General features: G+C 48.7%; 1 protein-coding gene and 1 long non-coding RNA gene across 5 annotated transcripts in view; one reads left to right on the top strand and one right to left on the bottom strand.

Annotated features, from left to right (window-relative positions):
- The first annotated feature begins 1029 nt into the window (after positions 1-1029).
- CREB3L1 (cAMP responsive element binding protein 3 like 1) overlaps positions 1030-18188 on the top strand; it is a 45323-nt gene continuing 28164 nt past the window's right edge. Inside the window, exon 1 of one of the 3 annotated variants that reach the window (XM_064424749.1) lies at positions 1030-1254. In XM_064424749.1, coding sequence (XP_064280819.1) covers positions 1147-1254 — 108 coding nt within the window. In that variant the 5' untranslated portion in view covers positions 1030-1146. The remainder of the gene's footprint in view (positions 1255-18188) is intronic. The other 2 variants (XM_064424748.1, XM_064424747.1) reach the window with 2 other exon arrangements.
- Positions 4914-18154, bottom strand: LOC135303230 (uncharacterized). Of its 2 annotated transcripts, none has more exons than XR_010364708.1 (3): positions 17792-18154; positions 6012-15744; positions 4914-5170 (listed from the first exon to the last, which is right to left on the bottom strand). It is a non-coding gene; the product is annotated as an uncharacterized LOC135303230 (long non-coding RNA). The 2 variants fall into 2 exon arrangements; XR_010364709.1 differs by lacking the exon at positions 17792-18154 and adding an exon at positions 17066-17781.

The following is an 18188-nucleotide window of genomic DNA, read 5'->3' on the forward strand; positions in this document are numbered from 1 at the left end:
AAAGTAAATGTAACTGAAAGACCTCATTGTGTGTCTAAGTATAAAGGCTTTTGTGTGCAGGATGTGGCTGCTTGTGCAATCAGTAGCCAAGGAGCACCTTGGGGTTGTGCTGTTAATTCTGACAGCCATGGAGAATGTGGAGCAAGAGCCTGGATGGATGAAAACCCTGTGTCCAGTTCAAGCACAGTCTCCAGCCAGCTTCAAATCAGCACTTCTTTGCCAGAACCCTCACCACGGGCAACTTCTGGCCAGGTTTCCCCCAGGAGAAATGCACTGCTATCTTTAGGTTTTTTTCTCCAGACCAAGAAAACACCTCCTTGGAGCTGGGACTCCAGTCTGTTCTCTGTGGAGCCATGGAAATAGGGACAGATTAATAAAACATCAGGGCTTCTTCAACGGCATTATTATAAGTGGTTTTCTTGAGTGTTGGTTGGAGTAATGATCAGAGAGGACAGGATCCATAATCCTATTTATCTGAAACCATATAATCTTCCTGAAGCTCTTTAATAGTGCCCAGCTCTTTAATTACAGAGCAGCACATGTGCTGCTGCAGCCAGGCCTACCTGCAAGCCCTCTGCGGGGAGCGGGGGCAAGGAGACCTCCCTGCCGGCCGCCCTTCAGGCTCCGACGCCCCAGAACGCCCATCTTTCCCGGCGCTGCTCCGCGAGGGACGCAGAGAAGCCCCCAAAGCCCGGCCGGCCGGCTGCTGAAAAGAGGGATTGTTCACTTCGTCAAACTGACACGGCTCTGCCGGGGACCAGCAGAGCCCTCGGGTCCCTGCGCAGCGCCGGGCGGAGCACGGGGGCCCGGGGCAGCCACCGGCCTGGCCCCGCCCGGCGGTGCGGGGGCTGCCCGGGAGGCGGGGGCGCTGCCTCGAGGGGGTGTCTGCGCGGCAAGTCCCGCCCCGGCGGCTCCCGGAGAGCGGCGGGGGCGTGCCGCGGCCGCCCGCCGGCCCCTCGGCAGCGGGGCGCTGACAGCCCCCAGAGCGGCACCGGCGCGGCGCTCCGCTCCCGTGCCCGCGCGGCGGTCGCTGCCGCCCCGCCGCCCATGGGCCGCCGCCGCCGGGGGGCGGGCGGGAGCGTGCGGCCGCAGTGAGCCCGGCCGGCCGAGCGCGGGGGGCGGCCGAGCCCCGGCGCCGCGGGCACCATGGACAGTATCCTGGAGCCCTTCCCCGCCGAGCGGCTCTTCCCCGCCGCCGGCACCGGCTTCCTCGACTTCGGCGACTTCAGCGAGGCGGACTTTCTCAGCAATGTGGTAAGGGACCGCCGGCAGCACCCCCGCTCCGGCGGGCCGGCCCCGGCAGCGGCGGCGGGACACGGCGGCGGGCTGTCCTCGGTCCCCGCCCTGCCCCGGGGTGCCCCGCAGATGCGGGTAGCCGGGTGCCCGCCGTCGCACACGACCAGCTCCCCGCTGGACTGGCCCGGCCGCTGTTAGCCCGAGGAGACCCCGCCGGGGAATCTCAGGGCGGTTGTACACTGCGGTTTTATGAGCCTGATGGCTGGGGAGAAGTGTGCGGTGCCAGGCGGGGAATGCACGACCTGCCGTGTATGAGGTCGGGCAGCACCGGAGGCACGGCCGGTTGCCGTCGGGAGAGCTTTGGGCTCAGCGCCTCCTCTCTCCTTTGCCTGTAACTTTTCCTCAGAGTGGCATTTGGGATGAAGCATCTACCGCTTGGCGCTTTGGCTGGACTGATTTACTTTGGAGAGAAGGGTGAGGGGGAAGAGTGACTAGGGAGGAAAATGTGTTGCCAGTCTCAGGGAACCAAAGGGGCATTGTTCACCTCTAGGGAAACTGCCCAGTTTCTCCCAGGAGTCAGGCGAGTTCTCAGTCCAATAGCTCTCCCTGAGAACACGCACAGACTCTTTGCTGTAGAGCTGCAGGATCTCCATGGGAGTTTCCATGGGATCCTGCAGCCCCTCTGCCAGGCAGGACCCAGCCCTGAGGCAGGAGTGGGAAGGGCCCCACCCCAGAAGTGGTTTGGAGCGAGGGTGTCCGGCGCTGGGCAGCAGAGCACTCCCTGAACGCGAGGCTCCGCCGGCCTCTGAGCGGCTGCAGCCGTGGGACAGTGCCTGTCCCGGACAGAGATCTGAGCAATGGCTTGTCACTCCCCTTTCACAGCACCGGCACCTCCCGTGCTCCGGTGTAGCACTGAAGGTCCCTGAGGAGCAGGGAACAGGGAGAGGGCGAATCCTCTGATGAATCCACTTCTGCTTTGCTACACAAAAGATGTTTAAAGGCTTTTATGTTGCCTCCTTTGTAAGGGAGACGGTAGAGATGCAGAATTTGCATAAATATTAAATGCACTGCACCAAGCAGAGGCACACAAGGTCTGGGAAAGAGATTATGGAGGCAGCCCCATCCCTCAGAGATCTTGCCAGCTCCTAATTTCCGAGATTGCACTGTGCCTTGAGGACTCATTCCACTGGGCTCTACCAGAGGCAGCAGAGTCCACAGTGTTCAGGCAGACCTTCCAATGGCACATCATCCCAAGACTGAGTGCTTGCCTCACCTGCTCATATCTGAGAGACCTGTTGTTAGGAGTTTTGTGCTTTCCACAATTCTTTACACATCCAGCATGGATGAAGCTATGGTTGATAGGAAGTGCTTTATGCAAAGACCATTTATTCCTTTACCAAAATGAAAATAGTATGTATTGGCACCAGCACTTTTACCAGGCGCAACATGGGCTGTGGTCAGAAGTCAGGGAACCCCTAACCAATATAGGTGGTACCTTTTTATAGTTAAACACAACTTCTGCCTTCTCAAGCAGACCCTGTCAAAAGAAGCTTTTGTGTAAGAGTGCCATCTGGTGCCACCTGCCAGGACAGTGTGTTTAAAGTGTGTGGTGGCTGTGGGCAGGCTGGCTCTGTCCTGCCTCATTTAAATGGCTTTTCTGCTGGGAGAGCTGCTTCTGGAAGCAGCTTGCCGTTGTCTTCTCATTTAACTATGTTGCAGTGACTCAGGCATCGTGCTCAGCTGACAGCAGAAAGGCACTTTTTTAAAGGCTTTTTTTTCCCCTGTGAAGTTTTTCCCAACTGCCAGCACCACAAACTTCTGCTGGAGTGAGAGAGTCAAGCTGAAACCTTCTCTTCCTGCAGATGATAAATACAAGAGATTCTGTAGCCACTTCTCGCCTACCAAATCTGTTGGTGATACAAGAGCCAGAACATAATACATCAGCCTCTTTGTTCTCACTCTGCATGACAATGGGAAGGATTGAAGAAATACACTTGGATTTTCTTACTAAATCCAGCAAATCTCCTGGGATCTTGCAATGTGTGGAGAAGTTCTTTTGACATAGAACTGTACAAAACATCACGGTGCACAATAGGCACAAAGTTGCCAGTGCCTTTGCTTCAAAGATGGGCAAACTTTTCCAGATATTGTTCAGCAGGCATTTTTCTTAAAACAGGCCAGGAATTTCAGCCATAAAATGTCAGTATGAAATTTTCATGAGTATGATTTCCTCTTTTCAGAAAGGAAGCAGAAAGAAAAGATGGATGAACCTTACTGCAGAGTCTGTGCTCCTTTGGGGCAAGAATTGCATGTGTCTAAACTACTTTCTTTTCACAACCTTGGCAGTCCTAATGAGTCATTCTGGTCTTTAAAAAATGGTTCTCTGTATTGTTCATCTGAAGCTGTGACAAAGAATTAAGGCACATCTCTAGATGCATCTTCAGAAAGATCTGTGTGCTTGCAACAGAAAAAAAATTGAATGTGTACAAGCTGCATTTCAGAGACATCTGCCCAGGTTGTAAGGATAGCTTGACAGAAACCTCATGAAATTAGCAAGAACAAACCCCAACTTCTGCCCCTGGAGTGGATGGATGGATGGATGGATGGATGGATGGATGGATGGATGGACGGACTGACCCACCTGGGGTCATGGAGCATTGGTGCCCCAGTAGCAAAGGCAGCTAGGAGCAGGAGTGACGTGGTAGACAGACACAGGGAAGTGATTATCCCCTTTTTTTTTGAGAATCATAAAACTGTGTCTCAAATACAGTGTCCAGTTTTGGGCTGCCTGATAGTAGAAAGACGTGGATAAATCTGAGTGCATCAAGGGCATTGTCACCCATATAACTGGGAGATGGAGAATTTCTCCTGTGAGGAGTGGCTGAGGGAGTTGGACTTCCTCAGCTCGAGAAGAGACAGCTCCAGGAGGATCTAGCAGAAGCCTACCTGCACAGCTGAGAAAGTTACTGAGAAGATGGAGCCAGGCTCTTTCTTAAGTTCATGGCAGGAGGACAAGTGGTCGTAAATTGCAACAGGGAAGGTTTAGACTGGGTTTAAGGAACCGATTTATTGCTGTGAGGATTTGGGGTTTGTTTTTTTTTAAAATCATATGGAGAGTGGTATCTGCTTAATTGGAGGGGAAATTTCCAAAGGACACAAAATGCATCTCTTCACTTAGCTTTTGCTAACCAGACTTACACAGGATGGCTGCTAACAGCACTCAGTCTCCTTTTGCTCTAGAGGCCGCATACTGCTCTTGAGCTTAGGCCACTTTGCTCTTCTTTTTCTCCCAGAAGGACCTACCATAAATAAAGCTAATTCTTCATGCAGTGCCTGTTTATCAGTTTCACCCATTTGTGTCCTGCCCAGTCCAGCATATATGATCATTTCTACAAGCAACCATCTATTTGCTTAAAGTCTATTACAACTGCACTCAGAGAACTCTTTCTTTCTCATTCAGCTCTTACCAGTGCTGTGAAACTCTTCAATAGACTTATCTCTTGAGTCAGATTCACCACTGTGCTTCACTGGGTTTGTGACACTTGTGTCAGAAGGAAGCCAGAATAAACCAACCAAACGGGAGTCATGTGTTTCTTTTTATCCCAGTACCCCAGTGGGTTTGTTTCTTCCCTCTGCTTCTGTGTTTCATAGTGCAAAAAACCACCTTCAAAGATGACTTTGGATATTTATGTAAACACAGCTTTATTTTGACTCCATGCTTTTCAAAGCATATACTTTACCTCCTTCAAGAGACATCAAGGCAAGAAAATAGCCGGCCTGCTCACTCGGGTCTCCACAGTTAGAAGCTGCAGAATGGCTGTTCAGGCTGTCTCAGGAGTGCTAACCCCGCTCCTCTGGGAATGCACACTAATGCACTCTTTCACTGTGTGGTCCCGTATGCCCAGGCAATGTGACAAATGGCGTTTTCTGGAGCCTGCAAAGGGACAGCAGAATGGGAAAAGAACTGTCTGTCTCTATGGGTTTGCTCCTTGAGTGCAAACTGGGTGTTGGGCTTGCTGTGTGCTCTTTCCTTTAATATTGTCCTGGTCTGCAGGAGGAGAGTGGCAGGACTGTCCATAGTAAGCAGGCTGAGAGTGATGCTCGTGCAACTCATAGAGGAAGCTTCCCCTGAAGATGAAGAGAGGCTATTCACCATGAGTGACTGTCACTCTCACAGGAAGCCTGTACACACTTCTATTCCTCTTATGCCTACTACAGGGACATAAATAGCACTTAAGTGGTGCTTAGGTGTTGGATTGACCTTTGGTCTGAGCGAGTTTCATGCTCTGTAAACTGCCTCTCACCGTCTCAGTGCACAGTGAGGACGGAGAGCGCAGGCAGATTTGGTCACCCAAACCAAATCCTTTCATATCCTTTGCAGTTGCTAGACAGGGAAGCTCTGCTGTAACAGGAGGCTGGGTCTCCAGGACTGATGGAGACTAATCTTTTGTGGGGACACACGAAGCAAGCATTTTGGCTCTCTAGTCCTGTGCCTGGTAAAATTTGGTCAGTAACATTTAGGATTGGTCTGCCAAATACTGGATATGGAAAGGCTATTTTCTTTAAATTTTTCTTGGAACTTGCCGACCAGATTCCTGTAGGATCTGGAGCACAGATACAGAGACCTGATGGGGCCATCAGACCTGGCCTGATGGAAATGAATCCAAAGATAATAGTTCCTATATCCTTCGATTTCATTAGTCTCTTTGGATCCATCTCATGGTTTCTACACTTTGTGGCCCTGCTGCTCCTTACTATCTCATGGTGAGACTTACACTTGCAGAAGCGCTAGCAGCAGGATGAAACCAGAGCTGAATATGTGTCCATGGATCTGTGAGTCTGGGTCTCTGAGCATCATCACTGTAGAGTCACCACCAGGAAAAATGTTTCCCTTTTGATAAAGAAGAGGGGAAGAAACTTGAACTTCATTTGGAAGACTCTAGGTAAATACTTATTCCAGAGACTGTGGATCATTTGTGTGTCCTATCTGCCAGGAAATTGATAAACATTTGGGATACTCTTCCTAAATAAACACATTCATTTGTTGGACAACTGCCTGCATGTGCTGGGAACCCATTGTCCTAAATTATCATCTCTGCCAAAGTGGGAGAACCCATTAACTGTGCTCTTGGGCCAGAACTAGGAGAGAGGCTGCAACTTAGAGCAGGAGTGCAGGAAGGCATATGTCCAAAACAGGGTTAAACAGTGGAGACAGAGCCATCATCTTGGTGGGGAGAAGCAGGAAGATCTTTGTTGAAGTGCTTGCAGAGTAAACAAAGGGAGGGTTTGGCAGGAGGTGGAAGTACATCTGTGCACACAGTCCACTCCCACCAAGGGATCAGCACCAGCTGGGAGATGCTGGAGTTGTGTACTGCTCAGTCCATGTCTGCCAGGTGATCCTCCTCCTTGTGCATAAGGCAGCCGTTCAATGCCACCACCACCACTTTCAGAGAGGGACAAACCTGAGGTCTCATTTGTGTACAAAACCTCTAAGACTGGCCCACTGTACAAGTGGGCAACCTTGTAGTGTATGGTAGCTTCAGAAGCCACCATAGTGTGGGGGAGCTTCTGAATTTAATGAAATGTGTTGTGTTCATTGATGCAAAATGTCTTCTGCTGCTCAGGAGCTCATCTGGCACTGCACTGGTCCTATCCTGTGCTGCTCTGGTCTCATCCATGACTGGTGCTGTGCTGGTCCCATTGGTGCTGCACTGTTCTTGCTGAAGCCTGGAGTGGAGCTGTCTCTGGTAGAGGAGGGATTAGGAAAGAAGAGCATTTTCTGAAGCAACTCCTTGAAGGGGAATTTAGAACTAGGGATTTCATAGCCACAGCAGTAGCTGCACTATTTAAAATACAGCCAGGCTGACACCTCTGTGATTTACTGCTGTGTGTTTCCTCAGAGAAAAGTTATTCCTCTGCTTGCTCCCTTTTTCCTCAGCATTTCTCCATAGGTTTTAAGGTAGTATTTAATTAGCATTTAATAATTACTTATTTACTATTTAAAGAATTCTCAGTGTTAAGGGAAGCAAATGAAAATGCTTAACTCTCTTGAGTTGTCTTTGGGATGGCCACATGGCAGATCCTCTGCACATAACCACAGGCAGGATTGTTCTTGATACAGCAATTTGATTCTCAAGACTCACTTGTTCCAGTGCATTTCAAGGAAGGGATTAGTCAACCCACTAAAGCTTGTGCATCCTTGTCCTGCTGTGGAAGTCCACTGTAAGAAACCAGATGGCTCACAAAGCCAGATGGTGACTCTCCTTGCTGCAGAGTTACAGGAAAACAGGTGGGGCACCAGCAATGAAGCAAACCATTACAGCTCTACTAAGAAATGCACAAAACCTGTCTCTTGGCCTAATTTGGCTGAGAGATTTCCCAGGGAAATTCCAGGTCTGTGCAGCAAGATACTATGCAGTCACCTATGCTTCACAGGCAATCTTGTGGCAAGCATTCTTCAGGAGACATGTCTGCTGGAGGAGCCAAGTGTGTTAGGTCTTCAATCCAAGCCAATCTTAGTCTTGGGATTACCACATCCTACCAATCCCAGCTTTCTGCCAGGGACTGTATTTTCACATCTGAACTGCTGGGACTTCATGTCTCCACATGGGAGATGAGAAGTAAGAACAAAGGTGGAACCAAAGCCATCTTTCTTGGCTGACTCCCCAAGCTGGCACCATCTTTTTCCTGCTGCAGCAGGTGACTTCTGTGCAAGCAACTTCAGTGTAGTTTGGTATCCCCTGACTGAAATCATCAATCCAGATTTCAGCCTGGCAGTAGGACAGAGTGAGTGCTTACATGGAGCTCGTCTCTTACTTTTTCCTGTATCTGGTGTTCAGTTTGTGTTGTAAGTTGTTAGGTGTTTCCTTGGGTTGGTGTCTGCATGTTTTGCAGCGTTCCTCAGAGCAGAAAGGTTGTGAAGAGCCAAGGGCATGGCCAGAGTGGCAAGGGACTGCAAGTAGCATGCTGAAAGGCAGGCTGTGTCTTTCAACCCAGTTGCTCCGCATGTCTGCCATGCAATGTTTACATCTATCTAACTTATTTCCAGCTGCTCAAGAAAACAAATTTTACTTCTGCTTTCCTGTACGGTTACATCATTCAAAGTTTTCCTTTCCTGTAGTTTCCTGAACTGACCCAAAAAACTCCAGCCTTATGCTTTCAACCACCTCTTTCTGACTTCTTTATCCACCTTCTTTTCTCTTTCTTTATATCTCTTCTTTCACTCTTATTTTCTTAAACCTGTCCAGGGCTATCTGCCTTTGAAATCATGTGGCGTTGGTCTGTATCCAAGTGATAGATGCTTTACATTTACCTTGACACATTGATCAGCCAGAACAAGGTCTCATGAAGGTTAGAAGTGCACTTATCCACATACTCTCACTCCTTTCTTTCTTGTCCCATTTTATCTTCTCACTTTCTAAGACTGAAGAAATTCCCCATACAGCACTGTGCAAGTAGTTTCTCCCTGAAACTACTACATAATCTAAACCAGTGCTGGAGTAATTAGTACCATCTTTAGAGCTCAAAGGTGATGCCTTGTGTGAGGTCATTTATTACAATCACTGTCCAGGCTGTTCCAGAGGAAACTCACCCCTGACTACCTCAGCAAAGTTGCTTTTGGCTTCTTTACACTGTGACTTTGTCTTGATTAGGAAAAATGTTCATTTAGGTCAGTCTGGCTGACCTGATTAGCAAAGCCTGCTCAAAATGCAGTTAGCATTTTTCCTAGAATAAATGCAAAACATAATGCTTTCAGCTGAGCAATTTGTGCCAGGAGTTCCCCTGCAACAGGAATGTCAGGGCTCCCTTGGGAGAAACCTGGCAGCTAAGGCTGGAGGAGTACTACAACTTGGGCCTGACACCAACTGTGTTACACAGGAGGGAACTGGATGATTAGTTGTGGACATTCCTATTGGATTGTCAGCATTCCTTCTGCAGGTGAGCTTTGTTAGATCAATGCCCAAACAACACCCTCCATACTGGCTCCCCACCACAGTGTCATGGGGTCACTGGCTCCTCCTTTTGATGGCATGGCACATCCAGGGGGAGCATTGCAGCTCAGGAATAACCCATCTGCTGCTCAAGGCGCAGGGGCTCTACCATGAAAACCTGCTCTGACTCTGCAATATTTGAAACCCTCTCACTACTTGGAGGAGAGCTTTCACTTCCAGAAGGGTGAAAAGGTAGAGGGAGATGAGGATGAAGAAGAGGACCCAGTTCCAGAGCCTTAAGAGTTAATTGTTGCATGTCAGAGCAGCTTGATGTTAAATGAGTCTCCTAAATTCATGACAGTTGAAGGAAGGAGCTGGGCAGGTGCTTTTGGCTAAGTTCACTGCTGTCCCGGGGGGAGGGACTGCAAGCCAGGCAGCTCAGGGAGGAGGAAACCAGCTCTGACATTTGTAAAGACTGTTGATGGAAGGTTTCTTTCAAAGACTTTTCAGTCTCTCAATCTGAGAGCTCTTTGCCCAGGGAGTGTTGGAAATGTGGCTCTTCTTTCCAAGCAAATGTGGCAGACTCTCAGGGTTGATGAGGTGCTGTTGAGCCACAAATACTGAATTGCCAATTGAATGATGTTGGGTTTGTTTTTGTTGTGTTTCTCTGTCTTTATGGACAGCACTGCAGTGAGGTTGTTGGGAATGGGAGAACTGTATTTTAGTCCTGGGTCTGCCAGTTTTTTAGTGTATGATCCTCAGGGTGTCACTTGCAGTAATGCAGCTTTTTCTCACTATGAAAGAAGTGGACATCCTTGTTCTTACTGCAAATGAGCAGTGTCACCAATGGGTGAAGCAGATTAACAAAAATTAAGACTGGAATGGGGTTTTGCCACTAAGTACCTGCCAGGAAAGGTCCATAGGAGCTATTACTTTGCTTCCCTAGTTGGACTCTTTTTCAATGACTTTGCAGCTACACATGATATTTGCCACATTTTCAGTTTGGCTCATCTGTTCTCCACTGATATCCCAGCTATCCTTCACCCCTCTCCTGTTCCTTGTCCCTGTGGACTGCACGTGTCTCTATTTGACCTCAGATACTTCAAGCTAATCCAGAGTAATCTTTCTGTGTCAGTATGAATGACTACGTTGGTTAGCATCAGGATTTAAACTAAAGGACTTTTGGCCCATGCTGTTACTGGCCTGACCATTCTGGGCCTTACGGAAAACCAAACAATTTGTGCTTTATAAATCCAGTGAATGGGCTGTACTCATGCCTCATCCTCCACTGTACAACCAGATCCTGGCTTAGGCACAAAACTTAACTTCTCCATCAGTTTGGTGCAATTTGCTGAGAGCGCCCTGTTTTATTTTTGCCCCATGGTCAGTGCTGGGCTGAGTTCTCAGGCTCCCAAACTATTTCTCTGGTGGTTTGTAAATGAGAAGGAGGTAACAAGCTCCTTCTCATAACATACCATAATGTCATGGCTTTATCAATCCCTAGCATGATATTCAAGACCCATGTCTGTCTCTCCTGCTGCTCAGCACATGTTTTTGCATTTTCCCTTTCTTTGGAGGTGCCTTTTCTTCACAGTAACTCTGTATGGCCTGTTGTAAAGTTAGCATCACCGTCATCCATTGGGAAGAGTGATGCAGAGGTTGTTTTTTCATCCTCTGATCCTTCTCCTGCTCTTCAGGTTTTGTCAAATATAGTTGGCAGTGGTCCAGCAGCTGGATTAGCAGTAATTAATGAGCAAATGGCCTGCAGCCCTTTTTCAGACCTGGCAAAGCACATACCTTTCACTTTTTTCTTACATGGCTTTCAGCTCTTTTTTATCATGCTGGGAGAGAGCGGAGTAGCAGCAGATGCTGCTCGGGTCAATACTGGGGAGTGACAGAGGCTGCTGTGCTCTTTTCTTTGCTGCTAATTAATACCAGGGTGGTAGGTAGCGGCTGCTAGCTAGGACAGCAGAACTGTTTTCTCCCTCCCCTTGTAGCTGCAGCCACAGTGAGCTGTCAGTGGCAGCTGTAAGCAGCTGGGGTGAGCTGCAGCAGAGCAGGAATAATGCTGATTTCTTCATTTTCCTGCATGCTTCAGGCTCCAGGCGAACAGCCCTTACAACCTCCTCCTTTGTGACCTGGAGCTGAAGTCCCAGGTGAGGTGAAGGCACACATTACTGTGTCAAGCCCAGCAGCCACATAGTGTGGTGAGGTCACCCAGCACCATTCATACCTACAAGTGCCAGACACCCCTGTCCAGAGCAGTCACCCATCCACTGGTCTCAGATGCCTCTCTGATATTTGATGAAATTGAATTACACAGAGTTGTCAGAGGATTTATTTACTTATTCTGGGAAAGAGTGAAGGATGCCAGAAGGATGGAAAACAGGGAAAGAAAGGGACGAAAAACCAAAGATGAGAGAGGTAGCTATGCAGTTAGCATTCCTGAGCCATCTGGACCTGTTGGCATGGCCCCATCTGGATGGGCTCACGTGTTCATCCACAGCATGATGTAATCTTCATCATCCAGCATTTGATTTTTCTCCTTGTGCTGGATGGCCTCATATCTAGTGCATGTCTGGAGCGGGCATTTTGATTTCCTGTTGCTATTTGTGGACTTTTCCTGGCCAATCCTCAAGCTCAGCTCAGGCAGTTTGCATTCCTCAAGCAGAAGCTGCAATGCCACCCTGCCAGCAGGAGCAGAGGCCAGCTGCAGCCAGCCTGCCAGCCCGGGAGAGGCAGCCCTGCACGTGGAACCAGCTGTGGTTTGCACCGTGCTGCAGCTGGAGAGAGAGTGACACCTCTGCCTGGTGCTCGGACCACGGCAGCTGAGCTCTGGAGTCAGCTCAGCCTTCAACACCAGCACAGAGAGGGACCACTGTTCCCAGATGCTCATGGGCTTTCCTGCCCTGCTGGATCTTGCAGCAGAACAGGAGGAAGGAGAGTTTTACTTTACTCAAGACCTATTCCTCCCTTCAGTAGATGTGAGTAAAAAGCAATTGATGATCTCAGTCCCTCTTCTTTAAAAATACCTGCACCAGGGGACAGCAGGGCTCTTGACTGCCCTGTGAAGCAGGTGGGCTTCCCAGCACATAGGAAAGAAGACTGGGAAGCCCATCTGGTCTGACATTGCCAAGTACCCACTCTTGGTAGTAGAAGGCCTGTCATCCCCTTCCCTCCATCACTCAGTGCCATTTGCAGGAGGCAGTGAAGTCCAGTCAGAAGGATTCACTCAGCTTCCCACCATGTTCTGTGGGAGAACTGCCATGCCTCACTGCCATGCATCCACTGAGGAGTGCCAGCAGAAAGAGAAATAGTCATGACCATAATGAATAATAATTTTTTCTTGCATCCTTCCTAGCACATGAAATGAAGATTTGTATGTCTGCCTCCTTAAGAGCACAGTTTGAAGGTCTTAAAGTCACGGAAGCCACACAGGAACAAAACAGCCTTCTTCGCTACATAAACTCAATGTGTAGAGGGGCAAATAGTCAAGCCATAGATTCCCTCCTGCTTTTAGAATCAGAGCAATTCCCACACTCCTGCATGGTTGGGAAAGTCTGAGATGCTCAGAGGAAGATGGGATTTCTCTACCATATTTGATTACCACTGCTGCAAGCAAACCTCAAACCCAGCAATATGAGAGCCTGCTTCAGATGATGCCATTCTCCACTCTGACTCAAGATGTGGGTAGCTGTGTGATGATACATTAGGCAACAGTTTGACCTGAGCATCCAGTACTCCCTCCCTTACAATGCCTCATTCTGCCCACATGCCTCCCTGAGCTTTGTTTCCTCCAGGGGCTTGGGAATGGGAAAATTGAGTGCAGTGACCCCCAGGGAGCAAAATTATTTTCAGTGGAGAATCCTACTGCCTGGTTCAGAAGTCATCCTGTTTGCATGTGAAGAGAGCAGGGCTTTGCTTTCATAATAACCCAGGGACAGCCTGTCCATCAGGAATGGACTCCCTGGAACCACAGAGCTGAGCTTTTCCACCCAGCTCAGCTCTGTTGAGTGAGAGAGTAGCTCTGGAAAACGACTGCCTCTTTTTAAACCAATTGGCAAAACTCTTGCATCTCTCCTGGGAACAGGCCAGGGATTCTGAGTCACTGCTTGAGTGGGTTGTGGCCAAGGTAGTCGTACCCAAGATATTAAGTGAGAGAGGAGAGATCCACTGAGGAGTGCCAGCAGAAAGAGAAATAGTCATGACCATAATGAATAATAATATAATGATGAAAAGATTCAGAAATGCACTGCCCACTCCAAAAATAAAGTTTGAGGACAACTCAAATGTTGTAAAGAAAAGAGAGGAAAGAGTCGACACAGACCGCCAAAGCCTGCATGTCAGCTGCAATGCAAGGAGTCGGGTCCAGCTGGCCTGGGTTCAAAGAGCTCCTATTGTCCAACAGCATTTCCAAGACACCATTCAAAACTTTCAGAAAATAAACCCAAGATGCAGGGTGAGATTTATCACACAATAAAGGCAAGCCAGATGTGTGCACCCTTTCAGAGAGAGACAGGAGGAAGACGAAGGAGGAGTGAAGTGGGGGGGTATCAAGCAGCAGAGGCACGAGGGAAGAGGTTGGAATTAAAGGCCTGATGATTCCTGAGGATCCAGGAAGAAGCAGGGGACTGGATCTGTGCTGGGACACATACTGGGCACTTGTGAAAGGTTTCCTCTTTATCAAGAACACTATACTTGGGAAAATTCACCTAGCATCAAGGTTGAGGAACAGAGAGGGAAGATCTCATTGATGCTTTTTTTTTCTTTTGTTGCACATAAAACCATAATGGATACTGAAAGGTTGCTTCTTGTCCTGAATATCTGCAAAATACGGCCCTGTCTAAAAGAATGTCCAGAAGCCAAACCACTATAGATTTTGTCTTCATTTTCTGAGGCTCACACAGTCTTCATTATTGCTTTGCAGCACTGGCCACCAGGGCAGGGATGTAACTTCTTGTGCCACAGGAATCACTCACTTCCACCTGTGATTTAATTATGTTAAAATCTATTTAACATAATCAAATAATAATAAAAGCAATTAATTATACAGACATATAATTTAATATTTGAATATGCTGCTAACATGGAGCTACATGACTACAACCTGCCATCACTAGATAACTCCTCAAGTTCTCCCTGCCTGCAGAACAGCCTGCAAGGTGGCCATGCCATACCACACACCACAGATGAAAAGGTGACTTGGATTTATTTGTTCTCAGGAAAATCTGTGGTAGTAAGGACTTGTTCATCTAAGAGCAAAAAGCCTGAGAAAACATTTTGGAGGTTTAAGCTAGAGTCCCTCTTTGCAGTGACTCATTTGTTTGGTAACTATTTATCTTCTACAACAGTTATTGTTTTTTGTGTTGTGTTTTGTTTTGGTTTTTTTTTTGTTTTGTTTTTTTCTTGGGGGGGGTGGGTTTTGAAGCATCTGGATGTATCTGGAGCCTTTAAACTGAGCTCAGTTGCCAATGACTAATTTGAAGCAGGACACACTCAGGTCTGTAAGGAGCCATATTTGATCACCAGAGTGGTTCCTCGAAGCCCTAAAACCCATCCATCATCTCCCTTGTCCAGGGATGTCCAGGAAATAGATTCCCAAATCCACCTGCTTCTGCAGAGACCACTCCAATGCCGAGGTGCAGATGACTGCTTGATCTCAGATGCAGGAGCTTTCACAGCAGGAGTTCAGGGCACAATAGGTTTCCTGGCTTTAAAGGAACATGGGATCTTTTCTTCTCAGAAGCTTCTAACATTACTTGAGTACATGATACCATGCATCTCCACATTTCAACTTCTTCTCACCAGCTACAGGGTCCTTGGCTGCTGGGCCTTGTTGTGGAGAAGTCCAGCTTGAAGAAGGGATGAGAAGGGGTTTGCATGGGCTTCCTTTTCTCCTTCAGCTGTGATTTTCATCCCATGGTTGAAGCCTGATCTCTGACCAGTCAGATATCTGTCCTGATCTTTGGAAATGCAGGGCTTTTACCCCTGGTTCACCAGCATCACATCTTCATTCTACCCCAGCATGGTGTTAATTCAGGATACCCCAGCAGTGACAAATGGCCTGAGAGGCCTTCCTGCTCTTTGCTGCCTAGGAAGGATTTCCCCGTTCTCCAGAGACTCTGGTTTTAGCAGCTCCACTGCTGAGGTGAAAATGGTACCCTCAGCATTGGAGCTGAAGTTTAATTTCCTATCTGCTGCTTGGGGCACAGATTTTCCACTGAGATATTGGCAGAAGGTCAGAAATCTGCATTCCAAACGGAATTGCTTTGAAAACTGTCTTGGTGCAGGACCCTGTTCAGTCTGCTGCTTGCAAAACCCAACTGTTGCCAGCCTGGCCACTGAAGAGAGTCCCAGCTCTTGTCTCTCAAGATTTTACGTGAAAATCCCTCACATCCTTGAGTTACAAATCAGTTGGGCCAGACTTAGTTGCTCTGTTAAGTGCCCTTTACAAGGCACAAGGAATGAAAGCCACCAGTAATGTTTGGTATTAGCTGCATGCCTGAGCTTTTGGACTTGAACAGAGTACAGCTCTTCCTCTTTCAAGGCCTGCTTTTCTTTATGGGACTCCAGGGACCTGCCAGGGGACAAAATGTGAATTATCTCTGATTTTTCTCTCTGAGCTAAAGAGAAACAGTTTCAGAGAGACAAATGAAGATGATTGTAAAGATAATTCAGACCTTTCCTCCTTCTCTGGTTATCTCCCAGAGCAGATTTCCTCTATCTACCAATGTGTCTTTCTTGTTGCTTTCTTGCAAGATGCAGAAAAAAAGGCCCATAAGGGCATGGGGCTGACAAGCTGTGTAAGAGCAGAGATCTGCCAACTCTGGCAGCTTCAACTCCTTACTGGCCAGGGCCAGAAGCTTGCAAAAAATATAGAAGAAATGGTAGAGTGGCATTTATTCAAATTTATTTTGGTTATTGAATAAACATTCCCATCCCACTAACTGGTGAATGGCTTGAGCAGCATACCTCTCTTATTTTAATTGTATTGAATGCTCATGCTGGGTTTCATGTCATTTAGTGATAGTGTGACATGGTTTTACATCAGCATGGCAGTATAGTTCACAGAGTCATGCAGAATAAGACAGTATTTTCTTTCACTTGCCTTGCATGCTGTCACACTATACATCCCTCACCATTAAGCAAAATTTTTCTCTAAACTGCCCAGGCAGACATGCCACACACAATTAAATCCATGTAGGCTTTTCCAGGGTAGATTCACCTCTAGATTTGCAGGGCTGGGCTAGGGATGCATCCCTTGGGTGTGCAGACATGGCTATGGATGCCCAGTTGTGTTCTGGCTGCTGTGCCTCTGTGGGGATTGAGGAGGGGTGGATGGGCTCTGCAAGGGCACGCCCAGGTGGGGGTGGATCAGGCTAACATAGCAGATAGGGCCTTCCCAAAAATGATGGATTAGATTTTCACACATAAGGACACAAAGTTTACATGAGGTCCACCTCCAGATGCTACAGCACAGCAGCTGAAAGCTCCATCATGGTGTGGAGTTAGGGTGTCACTGGGAGCCTGATGCAAACGCAGCTGAGGCTGCCATGTTCACACAAACAGGCAAAGCACCAATTCAGCCAAGACAGCAGAGATCTGGGGGCACAGATGACAATACAGCTTCTCTCTCTAAGGGCTACTGCTCGTGTGAAGTCTCTGCCTGGAGACTGACCTTGGCTTGGGAAGGAGTGAAGAGGAAGAGATCCCTGCCAGCTTGCCCATGGATACCTGCATTCCCACAGAGAACAGCGCCTACGCATCTCTGTTTGAACACAGCCCAGCTGCCACCACAATGGCTTAGAAATAAGGGCAGCTTTGTTTTGTAGCAAGCAAGTTTTGTCTTCACTTCTCCAAGCTCAAAAAAAGCCTAGCAGGACTAGCCTTTTATTTACCTTTCACAAACTCCTAGAAATTTGCCCCAAATCTTCTGCCAAATGAGGGTCAAGTGCAGCTGATCCCAATGTTTCATCCTGAGAGAGCTGTGTCCAGTTCTGCATACGGTTTAAGTCCTGCTCAATTTTTTTTTTTTTTTTATCAGAGTCAGCTGCAAGGCAGTTGTAAGCCAAAGGAAATTTGGGACATTCATTGCATATGTAGCATACACACAGCAAAAGCATGCTGAAAAGCAGAGGCATTCCTTTTTATCCTCCAGGGTGCCACTGCTGGGAGGAGAGGTGCTCGTATCGCTGCAGATTCAGCGAGTCACATGCCATAGGCAAACCCTGTACTGTCGCTGCTTTCCACCGCAGGCCGGTGACACCTGTTTAGCCCAGGGGCTCTTTCCCCTCTCCTCCCCAGCACATGCATTCTGCTCCGAGCCCGGCACCCACAGGTGGTGGGAGGCACACACCCGGCCGCATGGCTGCGGCCACGCTGCGATGCCACTTGTCTGGTGATCACCTCAGCCTGGGTTCTTGCTGTTCCACAGCTGTTCCCCTTGCCGGGCACTGCCAGCCCCTCCCACACCACTGCCCATGGTGCTAATCCCATTTATGCTGAACACACTGGTGCCAGGTGTGGAGACACCAGTGTCCATGGCTTTAGCAGCACTAAAGATCCTCCACTGGGGCCACTGGGAAACCCAGTCACAGGCTAGCAGATTTCAACTTTCCACATACCTTTTACTCCCTTTTCATTCTTTCAGGGGCAGAAGCATTTAAGTTAAAGACTTAAGTCGCCCTCTTCCCCTGCTCCTGGTGCCTCCCCAGGTTCTCCCCAATGAACTGCAGGCTTGTGAACTCTGAGCTCGATATTACACGGCTGCAATTTCGGCCACGAAACTTCCAGGCGGTCTGCGTTGCGCACACGCTTTTTAACAACATCACCCACTCCGTCAGCTTTGTCCCCGCTGCCGGGGCTGTAGGGCAGGAGCGGGTGAAACCACGAAGCCTTCCTGCCTGCCGGGGAGGCTCCGGCTGGCCGCGGAAGCCGTGTGTTGCGGAGGGGCAGCGGCGGAGCCCCGGGCGCTGCGCGCCGCGGCCCGCCGGGCCGAGCGGGGCCGCTCCGTCCTAACCC

Source organism: Passer domesticus, chromosome 6 (assembly GCF_036417665.1).
Source record: "Passer domesticus isolate bPasDom1 chromosome 6, bPasDom1.hap1, whole genome shotgun sequence".
NCBI lineage: Eukaryota > Metazoa > Chordata > Aves > Passeriformes > Passeridae > Passer > Passer domesticus.